At 39.9% G+C, this 17,821-nt stretch overlaps 2 protein-coding genes across 2 annotated transcripts in view; both read right to left on the bottom strand.

The window, feature by feature from the left end:
- The window catches only part of LOC145895730 (uncharacterized), a 66,149-nt gene that overhangs the window by 46,900 nt on the left and 1,428 nt on the right, over positions 1-17,821 (bottom strand). The window lies entirely within an intron of this gene.
- On the bottom strand, positions 1,090-3,880 carry LOC145895329 (methyltransferase-like protein 27). The gene is made up of 5 exons (XM_082984123.1): positions 3,606-3,880; positions 3,136-3,247; positions 2,791-2,911; positions 1,619-1,762; positions 1,090-1,243 (listed from the first exon to the last, which is right to left on the bottom strand). The coding sequence occupies exons 1-5, from the start codon at positions 3,820-3,822 to the stop codon at positions 1,160-1,162; spliced, it is 678 nt and encodes a 225-aa protein (XP_082840249.1). The 5' UTR covers positions 3,823-3,880; the 3' UTR covers positions 1,090-1,159.

Raw genomic sequence — 17,821 nt, 5'->3', positions numbered from 1 at the left:
GCGAGCTTGGGCAGGCAACTGTGTAAAAAGATCCGGGTTTCCAACATTTACAAGGGTATGTTGGTAAGCTTATGAAACAACTAATAAAGTGTGCAGGTTACATTTAACAGGTTTGCCGAAGTGTTCATGAATATACAATGCTAACGTTTGACATCAGACAACAACCGCCTATGATTTCCTGAATCGCGTTTAGCTTTATTTCCGGAATAGTTCAAATTACAACAGATGTTGGAAGGGAAGCTGTTGGCATTCTCCCTGAAAGTTGACAGGAGAAGATATTTTTTACATTATTTCACGTTTAGTTACTACACAACCCAACCAGTGAAGCGGGTGTAACTATCATTTCAATTGTCAAAATATCCAAAGTTTTCACCATATATTCTGTAAATACATCGCGCTGTTAATTGTCGCTGGATAACCAATCAATGGTTTATGGCGTTACGTTTTGCACTGAGAAGCGTAATACCGTTAAATTAAATTGCAGTGAAACGACTGAAAACGCCAAGAGGGCATAGAATGATCCAATACACAACACTGGAAGCGTGGTTCGGAAAAAAGTATACTTATAGGTTGTATTTTGGATGACATTTGATGTAGACTCTGCCACAGGAAAACGTCGCATTTTAATGATATGTTAGTGAGCTTATGACATAACTAATAACGTGTGTTTACTTTTAACATAGTTTGCAGGAAAATTAACGCCAGAAGAGCAAAAATTTAGCTGATGGTTTGCTCATGGCATCAAAGGACATTTGGAATGATGCCGTAATATTAGGACATCATTGAATTGAGTATATGATGCTCAGGAATAAGTTTGACATCAGACAACCACCACTGATTTCCTGTATCGCGGTTAGTGTAGTTCCGGAATAGTTCAAATTACAACAGATGTTAGAAGGAAGCTGTTGGCATTTTCCCGAAAGTTGACAGGAGATGATATGTTTTTTCTTTACGTAGCTATACGCTTTCTTTACATAGGTAAATATGGGCTATTTTGACAAAGCAGATATCCAGCACACCAATAACATGACTTTATTTTTGAGGATAATATACGAAAACAATTTGTATCTTTGAGATTTTTTCCATTTGGGTTTTTTCAAGTCAGAAAGGGTTTAAAAAATTCAACCAGGGTGCTGAAAAATACACCGATAACATGACATTATTTCCGTTGATAATAGTATAGGCTAGCTTGGAGATTCTCATCGGCACGTTTGTGATCAGCTGGAAAGATATTGGCTGTTTCCTGTAATTTCAACACAAATCAATTACTCTTATAACTGAAAGTCAGAGCTGTTTGGAGTTTATTATCATTTTGTGGTATTTGCCACTATTTACAAACACTTTATGTATATTTTGGATATTAGTAATTGGTAATATTTAAAATATGTCTCTTTCGGCGCAAAGCAAATAATATACCAGTGACTACGCAATAACTTCTATATTTGCTGAAGCACTTTTTTGACAAACTGAACACCACTCTACTGAACTAATTCCCAAATATACTTTCGATTCAATATAAGATAAAGGATCTAAATAATCAAACCCAGATAATAAGCTATGGTTTATCCATCGTTGAACCTTGTCAAAAAACGCATGCACATTTAAGTAATTTACACACCGCTGTGACTAGTTGACATTTCTCATGTAAACTCTTCATCTTGGCAAGTACAGATTCGATATAAGAAGCTTCACTCCCCGGATTCTTGTAGTTGCTTATGGCAAACGCAAACAAGCCTCCAGGAACAAGAAGGTCAACCAGAATCTGCATTGATAATAATTATTTGTGAGTAAAGAAACAAGACTGATTTCCCAAGAGCGCTAAACGGCAAAACCAATGCAGTTTCCAAGGAGCTCATAATATTGTTTGTACGGGCCCATGAAAAAAACACATTTAGGCAGTCTATGTTTCTGAATAAATCGTTATGTGGACTTAATTTTGCAATGTACTTTTATCATTCAGCGGGTGATGCTGACTTAAGGATATGGAATCCTTAATTTACAGCCAAGTAGCACTGGTGTCAGGAAAGCAAAGAGATGTCAAAAGTAAAGCAACAAGCTCGATTTCCAACCAATATTATAGGCAAAACCAATGCGGTTTCCAAGAGCGTGTTAATGTATGCTAGGGCTCCTGTGAAAAAAAACATGTGCCGGTCCAATAAAACCACTTTTTGAATATCATAAAAAATTGCAGGGGGACTAAACGTGGAAATACTTCCAAAACTAACAATGGTATTCATAGATTCCCCGATTCTTTCATATTTCCCTCAGACACAGACGGAATATGGTGTCCCCCTTCGTAGGGTTTGTTATGTTGCTTGGCTAATATATGTATGTTTAGATATATATACGCTCTTCAGTGACAGGGCAGGATCACCAAACTATGCAGGCCATTTCTAGTTGGCGATCTCAAATGTCATATTTCGATAACAAGGTTCACTGGCGTCGCAGCCAAGGGAATGCAGGCAAGCTGGACTGTTTTCAAACACGATCTGAAACATCAAGCTCACAGTGTGGTTTGAAGAGTGAGATCTGCAACACATAGCTTCCAGTGAGACCTTGGGCTTACCGGGGCCAACGATCTAACAACTGAGTTCGTACATCGTTGGCTCCGGTAAGCCCAAGGTCTCACTGGAAGCTTTGTGTTGCAAATCTCACTCCGACTTTTCATGAAAACGTGGCTTTCGGGTTGGCTGCATTGTCTTGGTTGCTACGCCAGTCAACCTTATGCCTTTGTGTGTGTGCTCTGAAATATATCAATGCATACTCGAAGGATTGCGGTACTTATATTACCTCCAAGCAATCGTGGGGAAGATGACCAAAACTCAATCCCCCCACACATAACACGAGGTCATAGCTGTTTGTTGGTACAGGAAGTTGAGAGTCGCCTTTGATCACTTGCTGGTACAAGTTCCTGCATTTAAAGCGTTTAGCATTGTTATGTGGTTAAAAGATTGTCAACTATAATGTGCACACTGCCACAAAAACAACTAATATTTGTTTCTTACTCTTTGTTTTGCATTGCTTTTGTGAATAAAACTTAAGATCAAGGGACATCGACAGTGGAAGCAGTTGAAAATGAAAAATATGTGATATGTGATAATGCTAAGTCTAATCGACCCTGTAAAGCAAGCATACCGGTACACGTTTTTTGTGCGCGCAACGTCTATCATTTCCTTGCACCCTTCGATGCAGTCAATGTTCCCTTTCCATCCAGCACTTCGGAGCATCACAGCGCATCGACCAGTACCTTAGGGTAAAAACATAAATGTTGTGGTGATCTTCAATCTTTTTATATGTTTTGAAAAACATCGCAGCAATGTGTCAAGTTATCGCATGATAAGACAAAATCGCGCCATATGAGCAGGCCCCTACTCGATGATCTCAGCTATCCAATCTCAATCATAAGGTTCACTGGCATCGCAGCCAAGGCATTGCAGCCAAGCTGGTTCAACCGTTTTTTGCAGCCAAGCTGGTTCAACAAAATCAAATGTCTAAAATAACAGAATAAATGCAATATTAATTTTCATAAATGCTCATTATATTTCCAATTGCCCGCCCTTATGATGTAAGTATGTGTGCTTTCCAGAGAATCCTACCCCCCTTACCGGCGCAGACATCTATTGCATTCAAGTCTTGTGTATCAAGATTCCAATCTTTAAAAAACTCAATGATTTTCGGAGACATTTTTCTAGGTATTTTGTTGCCATGAGCATCAGACCCTTCATCATAGGTTTTGGCATATTTTTTATAGACGGCTTGATTTGCTTCAACTGAGGGGGTCAGCTCCTCTAACACAGCTTGTAGTATTTTAGATTTTTCCATTTTCCCTTCTTCAAATCACCCAACTTGTGCAGGTTGGAAATTGGTAATATTGTTTAACTAGTGCGCTGGAATAGAAATCATATATCCACGTTAATCAACATGTTGAAATTGTCCTTGTTGCTTGAACACGTGTTGTCACTGTAAAAGTTTAGACTATAATATCTTCAAAACTGTACAACAATTCTCGTATTTTATAATTAACAACCAGCATATTGACTCATCTTAAGCGCGCATATAATTCTAAATCTTGGCCACGCCCTTATTCGGTAAAACCAAAGAAACTATGTAGCCTAATCTCTCAGTATTACAACTCAAGTCCGTTAACACACAATTTCCCCTCAGCTGCAAAATGCCAGCAGTCACATGTTGCTTGCAATGCAAAAAAGGCGTGTTTCTTTTACTGTGCGTGCAAGGATTATCGCTTCCTGAAACAAGGGGAAAAAGGGAAGAACATGGATTGAATGATGTCTAAAAGCAGTTCTGTTAAACAGTTCTGCTATATGCACATTAATTTAAAGTTGCCTCTGATAAGTCAATTCCCCTTACCAGCAAAGGCCTGACCCCAAAGGAAGGCTTCGTGTGTCAAAGTAAAGTCACCTTTCCATGGCTTTATTATGGGTCGTTATGCGATACCACCGAGTTACGACGAGCTTGGGCAGGCAACTGTGTAAAAAGATCCGGGTTTCCAACATTTACAAGGGTATGTTGGTAAGCTTATGACACAACTAATAAAGTGTGCAGGTTACATTTAACAGGTTTGCCGAAGTGTTCATGAATATACAATGCTAACGTTTGACATCAGACAACGACCGCCCATGATTTCCTGAATCGCGTTTAGCTTTAATTCCGGAATAGTTCAAATTACAACAGATGTTGGAAGGGAAGCTGTTGGCATTTTCCATGAAAGTTGACAGAGAAGATATTTTTACATTATTTAACATTTAGTTACAACACAACCCAACCAATGAAGAGGGTGTAACTATCATTTCCATTGTCAAAATATCCAGAGTTCTCACTATAGTCTGTAAATATATCGCCCTGCAAATTGTCGCTGGAAATCAGCGGTTTGTGTTGTTACGTTGTGCTCTGAAAAGCGTAACACCGTTAAATTAAATTGTAGTGAAACGACTGAAAACGCCAAGAGCGCATAGAATGACCCAACATACACCACTGCAGGCGTGGTTCAGAAAATAGTATAGTTATGTATTGTATTTTGGATAACATTTGACGTAGCCTCTGCCACACGAAAACGCATTTACAAGGATATGTTAGTGAGCTTATGACATAACTATAATAACGTGTGGAGGTTGCTTTTGCGCAAGAATTACAACAAGTTGTTGTAAACTGCCGGAAAATATGCACACTGTTCTTTATCATTTAGGACGCGACTAAAAGAACATCGCCGCGACATCTCATCGAAAGATGCCAGCAAGGCCGCGTTATCCAAGCATTCCGTGACACACACAAATACTAGATGCCACTACAAAACGAGCAGTAAAAACCAAATTGCCATCTGTCCTTTAGATTCTTATTCGTGAACGAAAACGTATGATTGAAACTGTGGTGGCTAAGGTTCGGCGGAAATAACTAATTTTGACATGGACCACGGCGAAAACTTTTCTCTGCCATGTTTTTGGCACACTCGGTCGTGGTGTGCCTGAGGATGTATCGCAAAGAGAAACTGCCGTGCGAAACGCTTATATTTCGGCGTCTTGTTGCGCAGTTGTAAACAATCTGTAGTCCATGTCAACAACAGGCAGTTGCATCTGCTTGATGGAAATACTGGAACGGGCATCTACAACGTGGTTACACTTTCCTTCGATGTGCCTCACATCCGCGGTGAAATACGAAATGGCACATAGCTAGCGCTGTTGCTGTGCGAATCACGGGGATGAGAGTTAAATGTTTGTGATCGAATGTTAAATGTTTGTGTTCGGTGATATAAGCAACGAACGCGCGGACTTCAATAAAACGGAAATGACTAATGGCCAAATGCAAAGCGAGTAGTTCTCGATCAAATACACTATATCTGACTTCAGCCGGACGGAGTCGCTTTCTAACGAAAGCCAACGGACCCCAATTTCCTTAAATTAGCTGTAGCAGATCTCCACCAATAGCCTTTAATAGTCTGTTGCACCCGTAGGCAAGACTGTAGGAGCTTAAGGTAGTGGATGTTATAGCAGAATTGCTTCGGCCAGAGCTACCTTGGCCTTCGGTAATGCTACCTCTAGGACGTCTGACATCTTTAAATTGCGGTTGTGGTCCTGTGTGGCCAGTAGCAGTTTGTCCGCCAACACACAATTACCCCTCAGTTGAATGTGCCAGCTGTTACTTGCAATGCAAAAAAGGCGTGTTTCTTTTACTGTGCGTGCAAGGATTATCGCTTCCTGAGACATGGAAACAAGAAGAAAAAGGCAGAGAACATGGATTGAATGATGTCTAAAAACAGTTCTGCTATATACATACATTAATTTTAAGTTGCCTCTGAGAAGTCAACTCCCCTTACCAGCAAAGGCCTGACCCCAAAGGAAGGCATCGTGTGTCAAAGTAAAGTCACCTTTTCATGGCTTCAATTTGGGTCGTTATGCGATGCCATCGAGTTACGACGAGCTTGGGCAGGCAACTGTGTAAAAAGATCCGTGGTTCCAACATTTACAAGGGTATGTTGGTAAGCTTATGACATAACGTGTGCAGGTTACATTTAACAAGTTTGCCAAAGTGTTCATGAATATACAATGCTAACGTTTAACACCAGACAACAACCGCCCATGATTTCCTGAATCGCGTTTAGGTTTATTTCCGGAATAGTTCAAATTACAACAGATGTTGGAAGGGAAGCTGTTGGCATTCTCCCTGAAATTTGACAGGAGAAGATATTTTTTACATTATTTCACATTTAGTTACTACACAACCCAACCAATGAAGAGGGTGTAATTATCATTTAAATTGTCAAAATATCCAGAGTTTTCACTATCGTTTGTAAATGTATCATACTGTAAATTGTCGCTGGATAACCAATCAGTGGTTTGTGTCGTTACGTTTTGCACTGAGAAGCGTAATTCCGTTAAATTAAATTATCGTGAAACGACTGAAAACGCCAAGAGCGCATAGAATGACCCAACACACAACACTGGAAGCGTGGTTCGGAAAAAAGTATAGTTATATGTTGTATTTTGGATGACATTTGATGTAGCTTTTGCTAAAGGAAAACGTCGCATTTACTAGAATATGTTAGTGAGCTTATAACATAACTACTAACGTGTGGAGGTTACTTTAAATATATAAGATTTGCAGCAAAATAACGCCAGGAGAGTTCCAAGTTGTACTATATTGGTGCCAGCCATATTACAATTTAAAATAGACTGATCTTCTGTCATAAAATTAACGTACTCTATTCTTCCCACGTTTCGTCCGCCAGCAAGACTTCATTAGGGTTTGGTAACTCATTTCAAACGTCAACCACACAACAACATTTAGAAGCGCAAAATGAAAAAGGGACATCGCACGTTTGAAACTATGGTGGCTAAGGTTCGGCGGAATTAACTAATTTTGACAATTGCCCGCCTGCAATTTGAACATTTTTGAATAAAGCGACTTGAAATTTTGCACACAAATACTAGATGCCAGTGAAAAATGAGCATTAAAAAAGGTAAATTGGCGTATGTCCTTTAGTTTCTTATTTCTGTGCGAAAACGCGTGGTTGAAACTATGGTGGCTAAGGTTCGGCGGCGGATTAACTAATTTTGACAATTGCCCGCCTGCAATTTGAACATTATTGAATCCCACGGTTTAATGAAAATGCATTTTTTAGACAATCCACGTAGTGAGCAAGACTTTTCACATTGCCAAGCATGTAATCAACAACATATATTCAATTTTAGATCAATCAACTCTGCAATTTCTTGGAACCCTGTTAAAGTTAAGTAAAAATAGTTTTGTCGACCAACGTCTCCTGGGTAATTTAATGTTATTGGTGAGAGTCAAAAAATTTATCAACGGACACGATATTGATGGATTGTTAAATTACTGAAAGTATTTACATAAAAAGATACCGTCGCATCTTGAACAGAGCCACATCGATTGTATTTAGTAACCTACAATATGACACAAATATCAAGAGGCAAATGCTCAAGGTCAACATGCAATGACACCTACTATGACGACATAAGGGTTGGTTGTTTTCATAAAGATCTCCAACATGAAAAAAAACTTCAATGGACAGATGATGTGGAAAACCTTTTCAACGTTAGTAATGATTAGGCATTTTTAATCATTTGACACAACGACGACTTTGCCAGGATGTTGACCAGACGTAGGCAAGAAAATGGCCAAGGAAATGTCAGTTATAATTGTCAACGGTAAAAAAACACAAAATTCCAAATATACCAATAATCATGTAGTAGGATGAAGAAAATTTTCACGTTAGTCCTGCTCTTGAGTAAGCGAAACACGTAGTTGTTTAATATAAACTAACATCATGTTTATGACAAGATCAGAATATGATCGTGGTGTCAACACCTTCTCACCTGAAGGAAGGATTTTCCAGGTTGAGTATGCTATTGAGGCAATTAAACTTGGATCAACAGCAATTGGAATACAAACATCTGAAGGTGTGGTTTTGGCAGTTGAAAAACGAATCACATCTCCTCTGATTGACGCTTCAAGTATTCAGATGATCTTTGAAATATTGATAACTTGAATACTTAGTGATGTGTAGCTTGGGGGGAGAGGGGAAGAGGGAGTAGAATGTTCGCCTTCGGATTGAAGCGCTTGTTTCCATTCCACGCGCCGGATATGCATGTGGGCGTTTAACCACTCTAGGTTTTCTGTGGCTGTCGACCATTTGGGGGTGGGGGCAAAGTTTAACCCCAGCCCAAGCAGCATTTTGTCGCAATCGTTTATATTTTTAGTGGACTTGTTCAGAATGTTGCTTTCAACTCTTTCAAGTAATTCTTGGTCACAAGCTTTCTTTTTTCTTTTCCTGTACCGTTTTCTGTCACGGATGTTTTTCCGGTGCTTATACGTGAGTCCTGGTGGATGTCGGTTCACATTTTGTTGTAAATGTTCCTGGCGGTTGCGTAGAAAGTTATACTTTGAGATGCACTTTCGTTTTAGTTTGAGGCTGACTCTTTCGAGTGCTGCTTGTTCTTGCTGGTTAAGTTCTCGCAGCTGAGTTTCAAACTTTGACCTTGCTCGTTTTAAGGTTAAAAGGTCTCTCAAAATCCTTCTGCGCAGTTGTATAAGCAAAAGATCTAAATCCACGCGTTTGCGGTGATTTGATGGCAAAAGTACGTTCGTACGTAAGCACCGCTTTAGCAGAGCGACTCTTTGTACAATGGCCGCATATTTGCAACGTTGTTTGTGCTCCATAAAGGGATACAGGGATTCTGTACCGAATACGACAAATGAGAGTTTGATTTCTATGAATCGCCTGTGTAGTCCTTATGGCTGACAGAGACTCAGTAACGGATCAATGAAGAAAATGATAAATAATCCTACGTCGTCTGTCTGTTTCAAGTTTTTAGGAAATATATATTTCGCCTGTCTGTGTAGGCATCATCAGTATCGCTAAAAAACAACACAACAACGGAGTTAACCAACAGTAATGCAAATGTAAAAATACCTTACAAACTGACAATCAGATTTTACGATTAGGTAAGGTGCGACTGAACTGTCGGCTTTGGCTTGTTTGTGGGGACGCCCGATAAAACATAAAATAAAAGAAAAAAGGGGAGAACACAACAAGCTGCAAACGATAGCGGTAAAAAATGCCGGCGGTGATCTGGCTCTCCGTCATTGATAAGCTTGTCACAATGACAACACAGTTGGTGGACACTTCAACGGTAAGCGGAAGTAGAAACAAAAACAAAACCGACACTTACATTGTATTAGGCAATATAAGGGGGTTGATGTTAATTTTTGCCTTGATTTTGTGAAACCATTTGTCTTCACAAATATCCAATAAATGCACTGGGGGCTGTTCTACGAAGACGACTTTGAAGCATTTTGCAATGTCAACATGTCGGTGCTGCTTGTGTTGTGCGTGGTAGTGGTGGAGCAACGCAGCTCGGTCGGTATTTCCGTTGTCTTTTCCCGTTTTCCAAACAGCTCGATGTCCGTTCCATCGAGTGGAAAACTTGTTTTTCGTTTGGCCAACGTATTGGTCACCACATAAAAGGCAGGTAGCTATATAAATGCCATAGTTACGACATGTCAATGTCTGACGGAGTGGAATTGGCCCACTGGGTGTTAATAACTGGTTGGTACTCACAACCATTGATGTGTGGTTGCCGAAATTCCCACAGAGGGCGCAATGGCCGCAAGGTTGTGACAGTCCTGTTTTGTGCGGGTTTTGATCGTCACAATGAGCGATGCCTCTATACTTGGTGAGCATACAAGCGAGAGTGTGTGGGCGCTTGTAAACTACCATGGTATGTGGATTGAGGATCTTCTCTTTAGGACTTGGTCGGAGTAGGTTTACGAAACTTGTAGCCCATATGTCCAGTGCGGATGTACAGCGGGTGACACTGGGGCCAAACCTTTCCTTCCAGTCTTTCGCCAGGTTTAGGACGTCGTTAACCATGTTTTTTTGGAAAACGCGATCGTATGGCTTTAGCTTTGAGCTTTTCCAGGCTGCTATGGTAGTCCTCGTCGGATTCATTCAAGCGGCGCAATCTTTTTGCCTCTCCATGTAAAATACCTTTGAAAATCGTCGGATGGTGGTGAGAATACCCGTCAAGAAAGCAACGGTGCAAAGCAGTGGCCTTGGTGTGGTCAATGGTTCTGAATGAGAACGGAGATCGGGTGGAATAGACATGTTCTACGTCGAGAAATGGTACGCCTGGCATGTCTTGTTGTACGTGTGTTTTATTAAACGTGAGTTCCAAATTATTTTTGCGGAACACGTTGTCAAGCTCATTGCTGACGTGGTTGGCTGTTTCTTCAGCAAAACAAATGAAAATTATGTCATCAATGAAACGTTTGAAAACCTCGGTTTCTTTGACGAATTGGGCAGCTTGAATGACGACATAGTGAACGGAGACGTTTGCCAATGAGACCGAGTGGTTGTCACCGGTTACGATGCCAGTTTGTTGCGAGTAAAACTTTTGTTCGTTACGTAAGAATACGCCTTCAAGACACACAAATATTAAATTGATGAGATCTTGTGTAGTCTTGTGACTGTACTGCGTGTGTCGTTGCAGAGCATCCTGCAGGGCAGAGTGGAGCAGCGTGTGTGGGATGTTACTGTACAGAGATTTTACATCTGCTGTCACGATGCACAAGTCGGAAGTAATAGTCTTCTCCATATTCTGACACAATGGTCGGAAGTAATAGTTTCTCAATATTCTGCCACAATGGCTTGGCAGTATGACGCACTGATGGGTTGTAGTATGCTTTCTAAGAAAGCTGTGAACCGTGACATCAGAGTGTTAACTAGGGATTGCAACAGTCTCACTGGGATGTCCTGTATGTTCATAATTTCCAGTTGTGCGGCGGCAATTTTGTGCGTCTTAAACAAGGGATATGCGTATGCTGGGGTGTTGGAACTAAAGTATTTTGCTGCGGGACCGGGTACGTGATGATACATATTTCCTTTGTTCTTAATTCCAGCTGTATGAAACAGTATGCTGTCGCTGATAACACCATCCTTATGTAGAGAGATTAGGATTTTGTCACAAGTTGAGCGCAGAGTGGATACATGTTTATTGTATGAGGTGATGTCAAAAGGCAGTACTGTAAAGTCTTTTAGTTCGCGGATCATAATGTTGCGATAGTCATCGTTTTCAAGGATTAAAACTTTACCATCCCTGTCGGATTTACAAATCACTATTTGTTTTGAAGAAGTGAGGTTGCCTAGTTTGAAGAGACTTTGTTGAAGTTCTTTGCTGAGATTGTTTTTGTAAAAACATTGAGAGTTTACCTTATTGCCCAAGTTTCGCAGTTTTGTTAAGACCATTAAAGCATTTTTATGTTGGAAATACGAATATCTTCATGGTGAAGCCCACCTCGCTCGTATGCCAGAGTGTTGTACTATTGACACATTGGGACGCACGCATCAAACACAACAATTTAATACCGAACGTATCCGAATGAAGTCAGTTGTTCAACCAGAAAACTAAATTAAAAATTTAATTAAAATAATTTATCCTATAGGTTTGTGTGGGGATACTTACGGTCAACTCGCCACCAAACTTTCTCATGATGGAGAAAATTATTTACGAGATTTGTGAACACATGGCGCAGATTAAACAATCGGTGAGTAAGTGTTGACTTCTTCCCTTTAAAAGGATGCATCACAATCTTGAAGAAATCGTGCAAAATTCGATTTTACCTTTGCCGGAGTCTCAGCTCTGTTTTCACGCAGATTTTTGTTTCAATACTCGGTCTCCCTCATCAACAGCGTGGCAACTGAATTACTGCTCGACATTGAAATACTTTCATCATTATGACGTTGGTCGCGTGAAAGCGACATATTTCTATTCTAATGTTGCTATTCGCGTGTTAAATTTCTCAGTTTTTGTTTCGTGCAATCCCATTACCGAGCATAAATACCAACGACAATACACGATCTCAAGCAGAGGGTTTGACACAAATAACGTGGGATTCCATAACCCGTGGTTTTAGCAGTGCCGATGCCATTTATGCTTTTTATATTCGATTGAGTTCTTTAGTGCAAAATTAAAATTCTGTCCACGTTCCGGTTTCCGACAGTTAAATGGTAATTAATTTACAACAACCGCACCATGAATTTTCTCCTCCTGCGCCATCCAATTCTTCCTCTTGAACCTTCAACTACTTCCACCTTCACCACCAATTTCTTCCTCCTGCACCTTCAATTTCTTTCTTCCTGCACCATCAATTTCTTCCTCCTGCCCCATCAATTTTTACCTCGTGCACCATCACCTTCAATTTCTTCCTCCTCGTATAAGAATTCACAAGTTCAAGAATACACACACGTTTACCCTTTCAACACTGTGTTGATTGATAACAACAACAAGTAGCACACAATAGTTGCAGAAAACAAAACAATTGTCAACATTTTCAAAGTTATGTTTTCATAAACAGCATTAACACTTCAACCAATTACTGACCATAGGAATTTACTTCAATTAAGGACAGCAACAATGGTTGTTGGGAATAATATTGAAATAACCACAAATATTTTGTTTGAAGACAGATTTTGGAAGCGATTCTATAGCAAAGTGATGAAATTATCACTGAAGAGATTTTGGCTTTAGTAAAAGTTTGTATTATCTTGACAACAATAACAGCTGCACACGAACAAAACACAAAGGGTGAGGTTTATGTACAAGACGTGTGAGAGGGGATTTTGAGGGGGTGTTTTTAACTTTTTTTATGAATTTGTGTTGGTGGTAGAATATATTTCCCTCTGCCGATAGTTTGTATTCCATGAGTTGGTTGCATGGAATGTTTCCAACATCATATTTACAAGTAAACGATCATCCAGCAACACGATAGGTTCAAATACATCGATAAATACACTGATTCTATCCCCATTATGTTCCAACTTCATCATATTTCATCTCATATGATGGTTGGTACCTTGCACGCCACAAATACACTCAAATGTTTCTCCAAATCGACAGAAAGCAAAATAAAGTGGGAAAGTCACTGGAAGCAAGGAGAATCACCGCATCATTGTAATGTCCAAAATGATTCAACCCAAGTTGATATCAAGCGTTCCAACACTCACACATGATAAGAGTGTTCATGTGTTGGATGACGTGGGAACTCATCACGTGATTTCCACTATGGTACATAAAATGATGACTCACAAAATACAACAAAAAGGCACGACTGGGCATAAATAGAGAGAAGGAAACTACAAAACAGAGTCGGTACACGAACCAAGTTTCACGTATTTTTATTTTATAATATTTTATTTTTATTTCTTCGGCAGCGCAGATCTGGCGTCAAAGATGTTACTTTGTCATACTTGTGAGATTTTTGCAAATAAAATTGTCATTTGATATATAAATTTTGTGTTCGCATTACTTTGCCATCACAAACTAAATAGGATTCTGCACATGGACGGTACACGTGACGTCAAAAACAAGAGTAGTTTTTGAAAATTCGATCTCGGGAAAAAGTATATTTTCCACTAACTGAATGCAAAGTTTATTTACAGATCTGTTTCTGCTTCACCCACATGTAAGTATTGTCGGTTGGCAACCACAACCACATTTTCCTGTTGCTCTTCCTGTGGCTGACGTCTGAAAACGGCACGCAGGCCATCCCGGACTCTATCATAAAGCAGTTTCGGGACGTTGGAGTAGATGAGGGGATTTAGAGAGCTGTTGATGGGGAGCAGGATAATTGCTGACACAGCGTATATCACTGGAGGCATAGCAGAGAAAATCAGTAATTATCAGTCGGAGGATTTTCTTTTGCATTTCTGCCGAAACAAACAGCATTAATGGTATAATATGTCTGCAAATACGAATGTGCATACCTATGTTTTGTTTTGCTGCCCTTCCACCTCTCGGTCTATTGTTCACTTGCCTGACACTGGCAGTTGACTTTTTGTAAATCCATAAATACGTAATTGCCACGAACATGAAGGCCAGAAAGTTAAGAGTAATGATGGCGATTGAATATCTCCATGCCTTGTCGTTGGTCGTTACATACAGTTTGCTGATGCAAACACTGCTGCTGCTGTAATATCTACAACATAAACAATTTTGTAGCGATAAATTTCGCGCAAAGAAAAACAGAATTCGCGCGAAGAAAAACAAACCCCAAATATCCAGAAATATCAAATAGCTCAGTGTAATTATAATCCTCAAGAATATCCATAAAATCCATCCAGGAATTAGCATCATTTACCCGCATGAGGGCAGTGTTGAGTACTTGGGAATCGTTGCTTGTGAAGTTATGTTGGAAAGTTACAAATCGATCCATGAAGTTATTCATGCCTGTATACAGCGCTAGTGTCATTCGAAACTGGTTTCACCACCAACAACTACGACAATATCTTACTAGAAAAGTCGACTGCAACATTGTCAAAATACGGATTCTCATTCATCCAAGCTTTGGTTTCAAATAAATGTTGAAGTTGAATTGTGAGTGGAATCAAAGCAATTGTAAACGAGAATGCCCATGAGAGGATAATGGAAAGGATGACAGTTTTAAATTCCGGTTTCAAGGATGCATCGAATGGCTGAAACACAAACATATATGTTTTCATTTAAATGAATAAGTTAGGAAGCTCAGCGGTCCTTTCAAATAGAAGGACGGGGAATGTAGTTTGAATCCCGCCAGACTGGCAATTGTTCTCTCTTTCTTTACACTGCAGTTTCCAAATTGGGCAAAACTACTTCATTTCAACAATGCTGGGTTATCCGGTTCAACGAAGTTGGCAACAGCTGGCTTAACCAAACACAGCTGTTTCACTTACGTTTTTCACAGCATACAGTCGGAATATGGTCAACAGAACCATTGTAAACACCGATGTTTCGCTTGAAAGCAAAACCAATACCCCCATTGTGGTGCAACTTCCGCTTGATCTCCAAATATAGTCATTGGCACAATATTTTCCGGAGTATCTGACACCCGCTTCGCCCAGCATGATTAGATAAACTCCCATGAGTAGATCGGAAACGGATAGATTCAAAACGAGCAAATGGTTTGTGCGAAATGCAGCAGATTGTGATTCTGTCGTCGACAAAGTTTTGCTTTCCATCACCATGACAACCTCAAAAACAATTTTTTTTTTTTTTTTACATTTTTTTTTTACACACATCATCTTATTGTACAACAAAGACAAAACAAACTTAGTTTAATTTACCAAATTTCCGGCAATGGCGAGCATCCCCATCATCCACACAATGGCTCGTAGGAATGGGTTTGCAATCAACTCGTATCGTGATGAAAATATGTTTTCATTAACCACTTTTGTAGTTGTTGGGCACTCGTCTGACCAATCAGAGCAGTCACCGACTCCATTAAACTTCTGTGAATTTAAGAAAACTTCGTAAATTGAAGAAAACTTTTTAATTCGGTATAAAAATCATGTTGCGAAATTACTGTTTGATGTTTAATTGGTGAGCAGATTACAACAAACTTTCCATAAACTTAACAGGTGGCAAAAAGATTATAAAAAATCAAAGTAAATAAAATTATGTTAAATTATTAAGATGTGTTTACCTTCTCCTTCTTAACGAACAATGGATCTTTGTTTTCGCAATAAAACCTTCCGTCATTTGTGCAGTTTATTTCGTCACTTTGATTATCGCAGTTAATTGTGAGGTCACAAACATCCGATTCGTTGACAGAAATCTGTTTACGAAACGTTTTTTTTTGTTTCTGTCGCATCGACACAAATGAAATGGAATTGTAAAAGTTATTAGTAAACCATGTATTTAACTAACGTTGTTGACATCATTGTGAATAAAGAATGGGTATTGTGGGCAACGATACATAATAGTAAGTAGATAATTAATGTTGGAAAACAAGTAATAAAAAATCCTTTTAGCTCTAATTAACAATGGAAAATAGTTGTTACACTAGAACAGCAGTTATAAACTACAAAGTTGTCAGCAACGGATATATTTTTACTTTAGTTCCGTCCAACGCTGGACAGTAGAATCTTCCTTCCTTTGTGCAGTTTTCTTCTGGATATTCGTCACTTTCATCCCAGCAATCGATGTAACCGTCGCATACTTTGGACATAGGAATATTGAGAAGTCCGTCTTTTGTGGCGCAGTGTTTCCGATGTGTGCAAAGTTGAGGATCTTCATCGTGGTCGAAATCTCTAAGTTTGTCAGGATTGTAGAACTGATTGTATATCCGAACACCGCAATCCTGCCTCCCATCGCACAGTTGTTTGTTGTCGAGCCTCACCAACCCAAATTCCTGTATAAAACACATCACGTGGTTCCCTTATGGCATAAAGTACATTCTCCTGCCTGCTGGATGTGTGTGTTTGATTTTAATGTTTTCGTTTGTTGTTTTTTAGAATACTCATGATGTTTTAAGTACGAAATACATGTTTTCCCACAATTATGTGTCTTGGATGATTGCGCAATAATGTAGGTCATTCCTAGTAATAAGGTTCACAGGCTTCGCAGCCAAGGCATTGCAGCCAAGCTAGATCAACGACTTTTCCCGACAAGTCGGGCCGAGATCTGAAAATTCAAGCTTCTGGTGAGGTTTGAACTCACGACGCTGGGCTAACCAGGCCCAATGCTCTATCAACTGAGCTACATGAGCTCAGTGGTTTCACGGGGTATAAACGCACAACTTGTCAGGTGACCTTCACATACGTAGAGGATCTCCACCACCGTAATCAGACAACGCAGAAGTAATGCCATGCTTTCGCATAGCAAGGCAAGATCGCCCCACTGCGCAGGCCCTTTATATTTGGCGATCACAGCTCTAATATTCTGATCATTAGGTTCACAGGCTTCGCAGTCAAGGCATTGCAGCCATGCTGGATCAACCACTTTTCCCGACAAGTCGGAGCGAGATCTGAAATATCAAGCTCCCGGTGAGGTTTGAACTCACTTCCCTGGGCTAACCAGGCACAACGCTCTACAAACTGAGCTACAGGACCTCAGTGGTTTCACCGGGTATATTGTGGCCAAGGTACACTGGTGCGTATACTTCTGAGTTGTCTCTGATAAACGTTCCTTCATTGTTTTATAGCGATCCTCTTGCGGCGGATTTTCCAGCATTTCGATTAAGCGAAGGGAGGTTGGCGGATCTAAAGAAGCTACCACATGAAAATACTTTGTTGTGTCGCTCGAAATAATGCGAAGAACAAATTGTGCCTCTGCTTGCTGAAACCAAACCCTTGACTGCGCCGTCCAAAAAGTAGACAGCTTGACTGCCGCTGCATTCCGTGCTACTGTTGTTCATTATGCAAATCAAATAACTTAACGTTTTTGCTAGGTCGGGGTCACCACTAACGCAAGCTGCTCTATATTCTGCGAGCGTGTATGTAAAACCAACACAAAGCAGGAACACGTAACTCAAA

This window comes from Ascidia mentula, chromosome 3 (genome assembly GCF_947561715.1).
Source record: "Ascidia mentula chromosome 3, kaAscMent1.1, whole genome shotgun sequence".
Classification (NCBI taxonomy): domain Eukaryota; kingdom Metazoa; phylum Chordata; class Ascidiacea; order Phlebobranchia; family Ascidiidae; genus Ascidia; species Ascidia mentula.
This window is presented reverse-complemented; position numbering and strand designations above follow the sequence as displayed.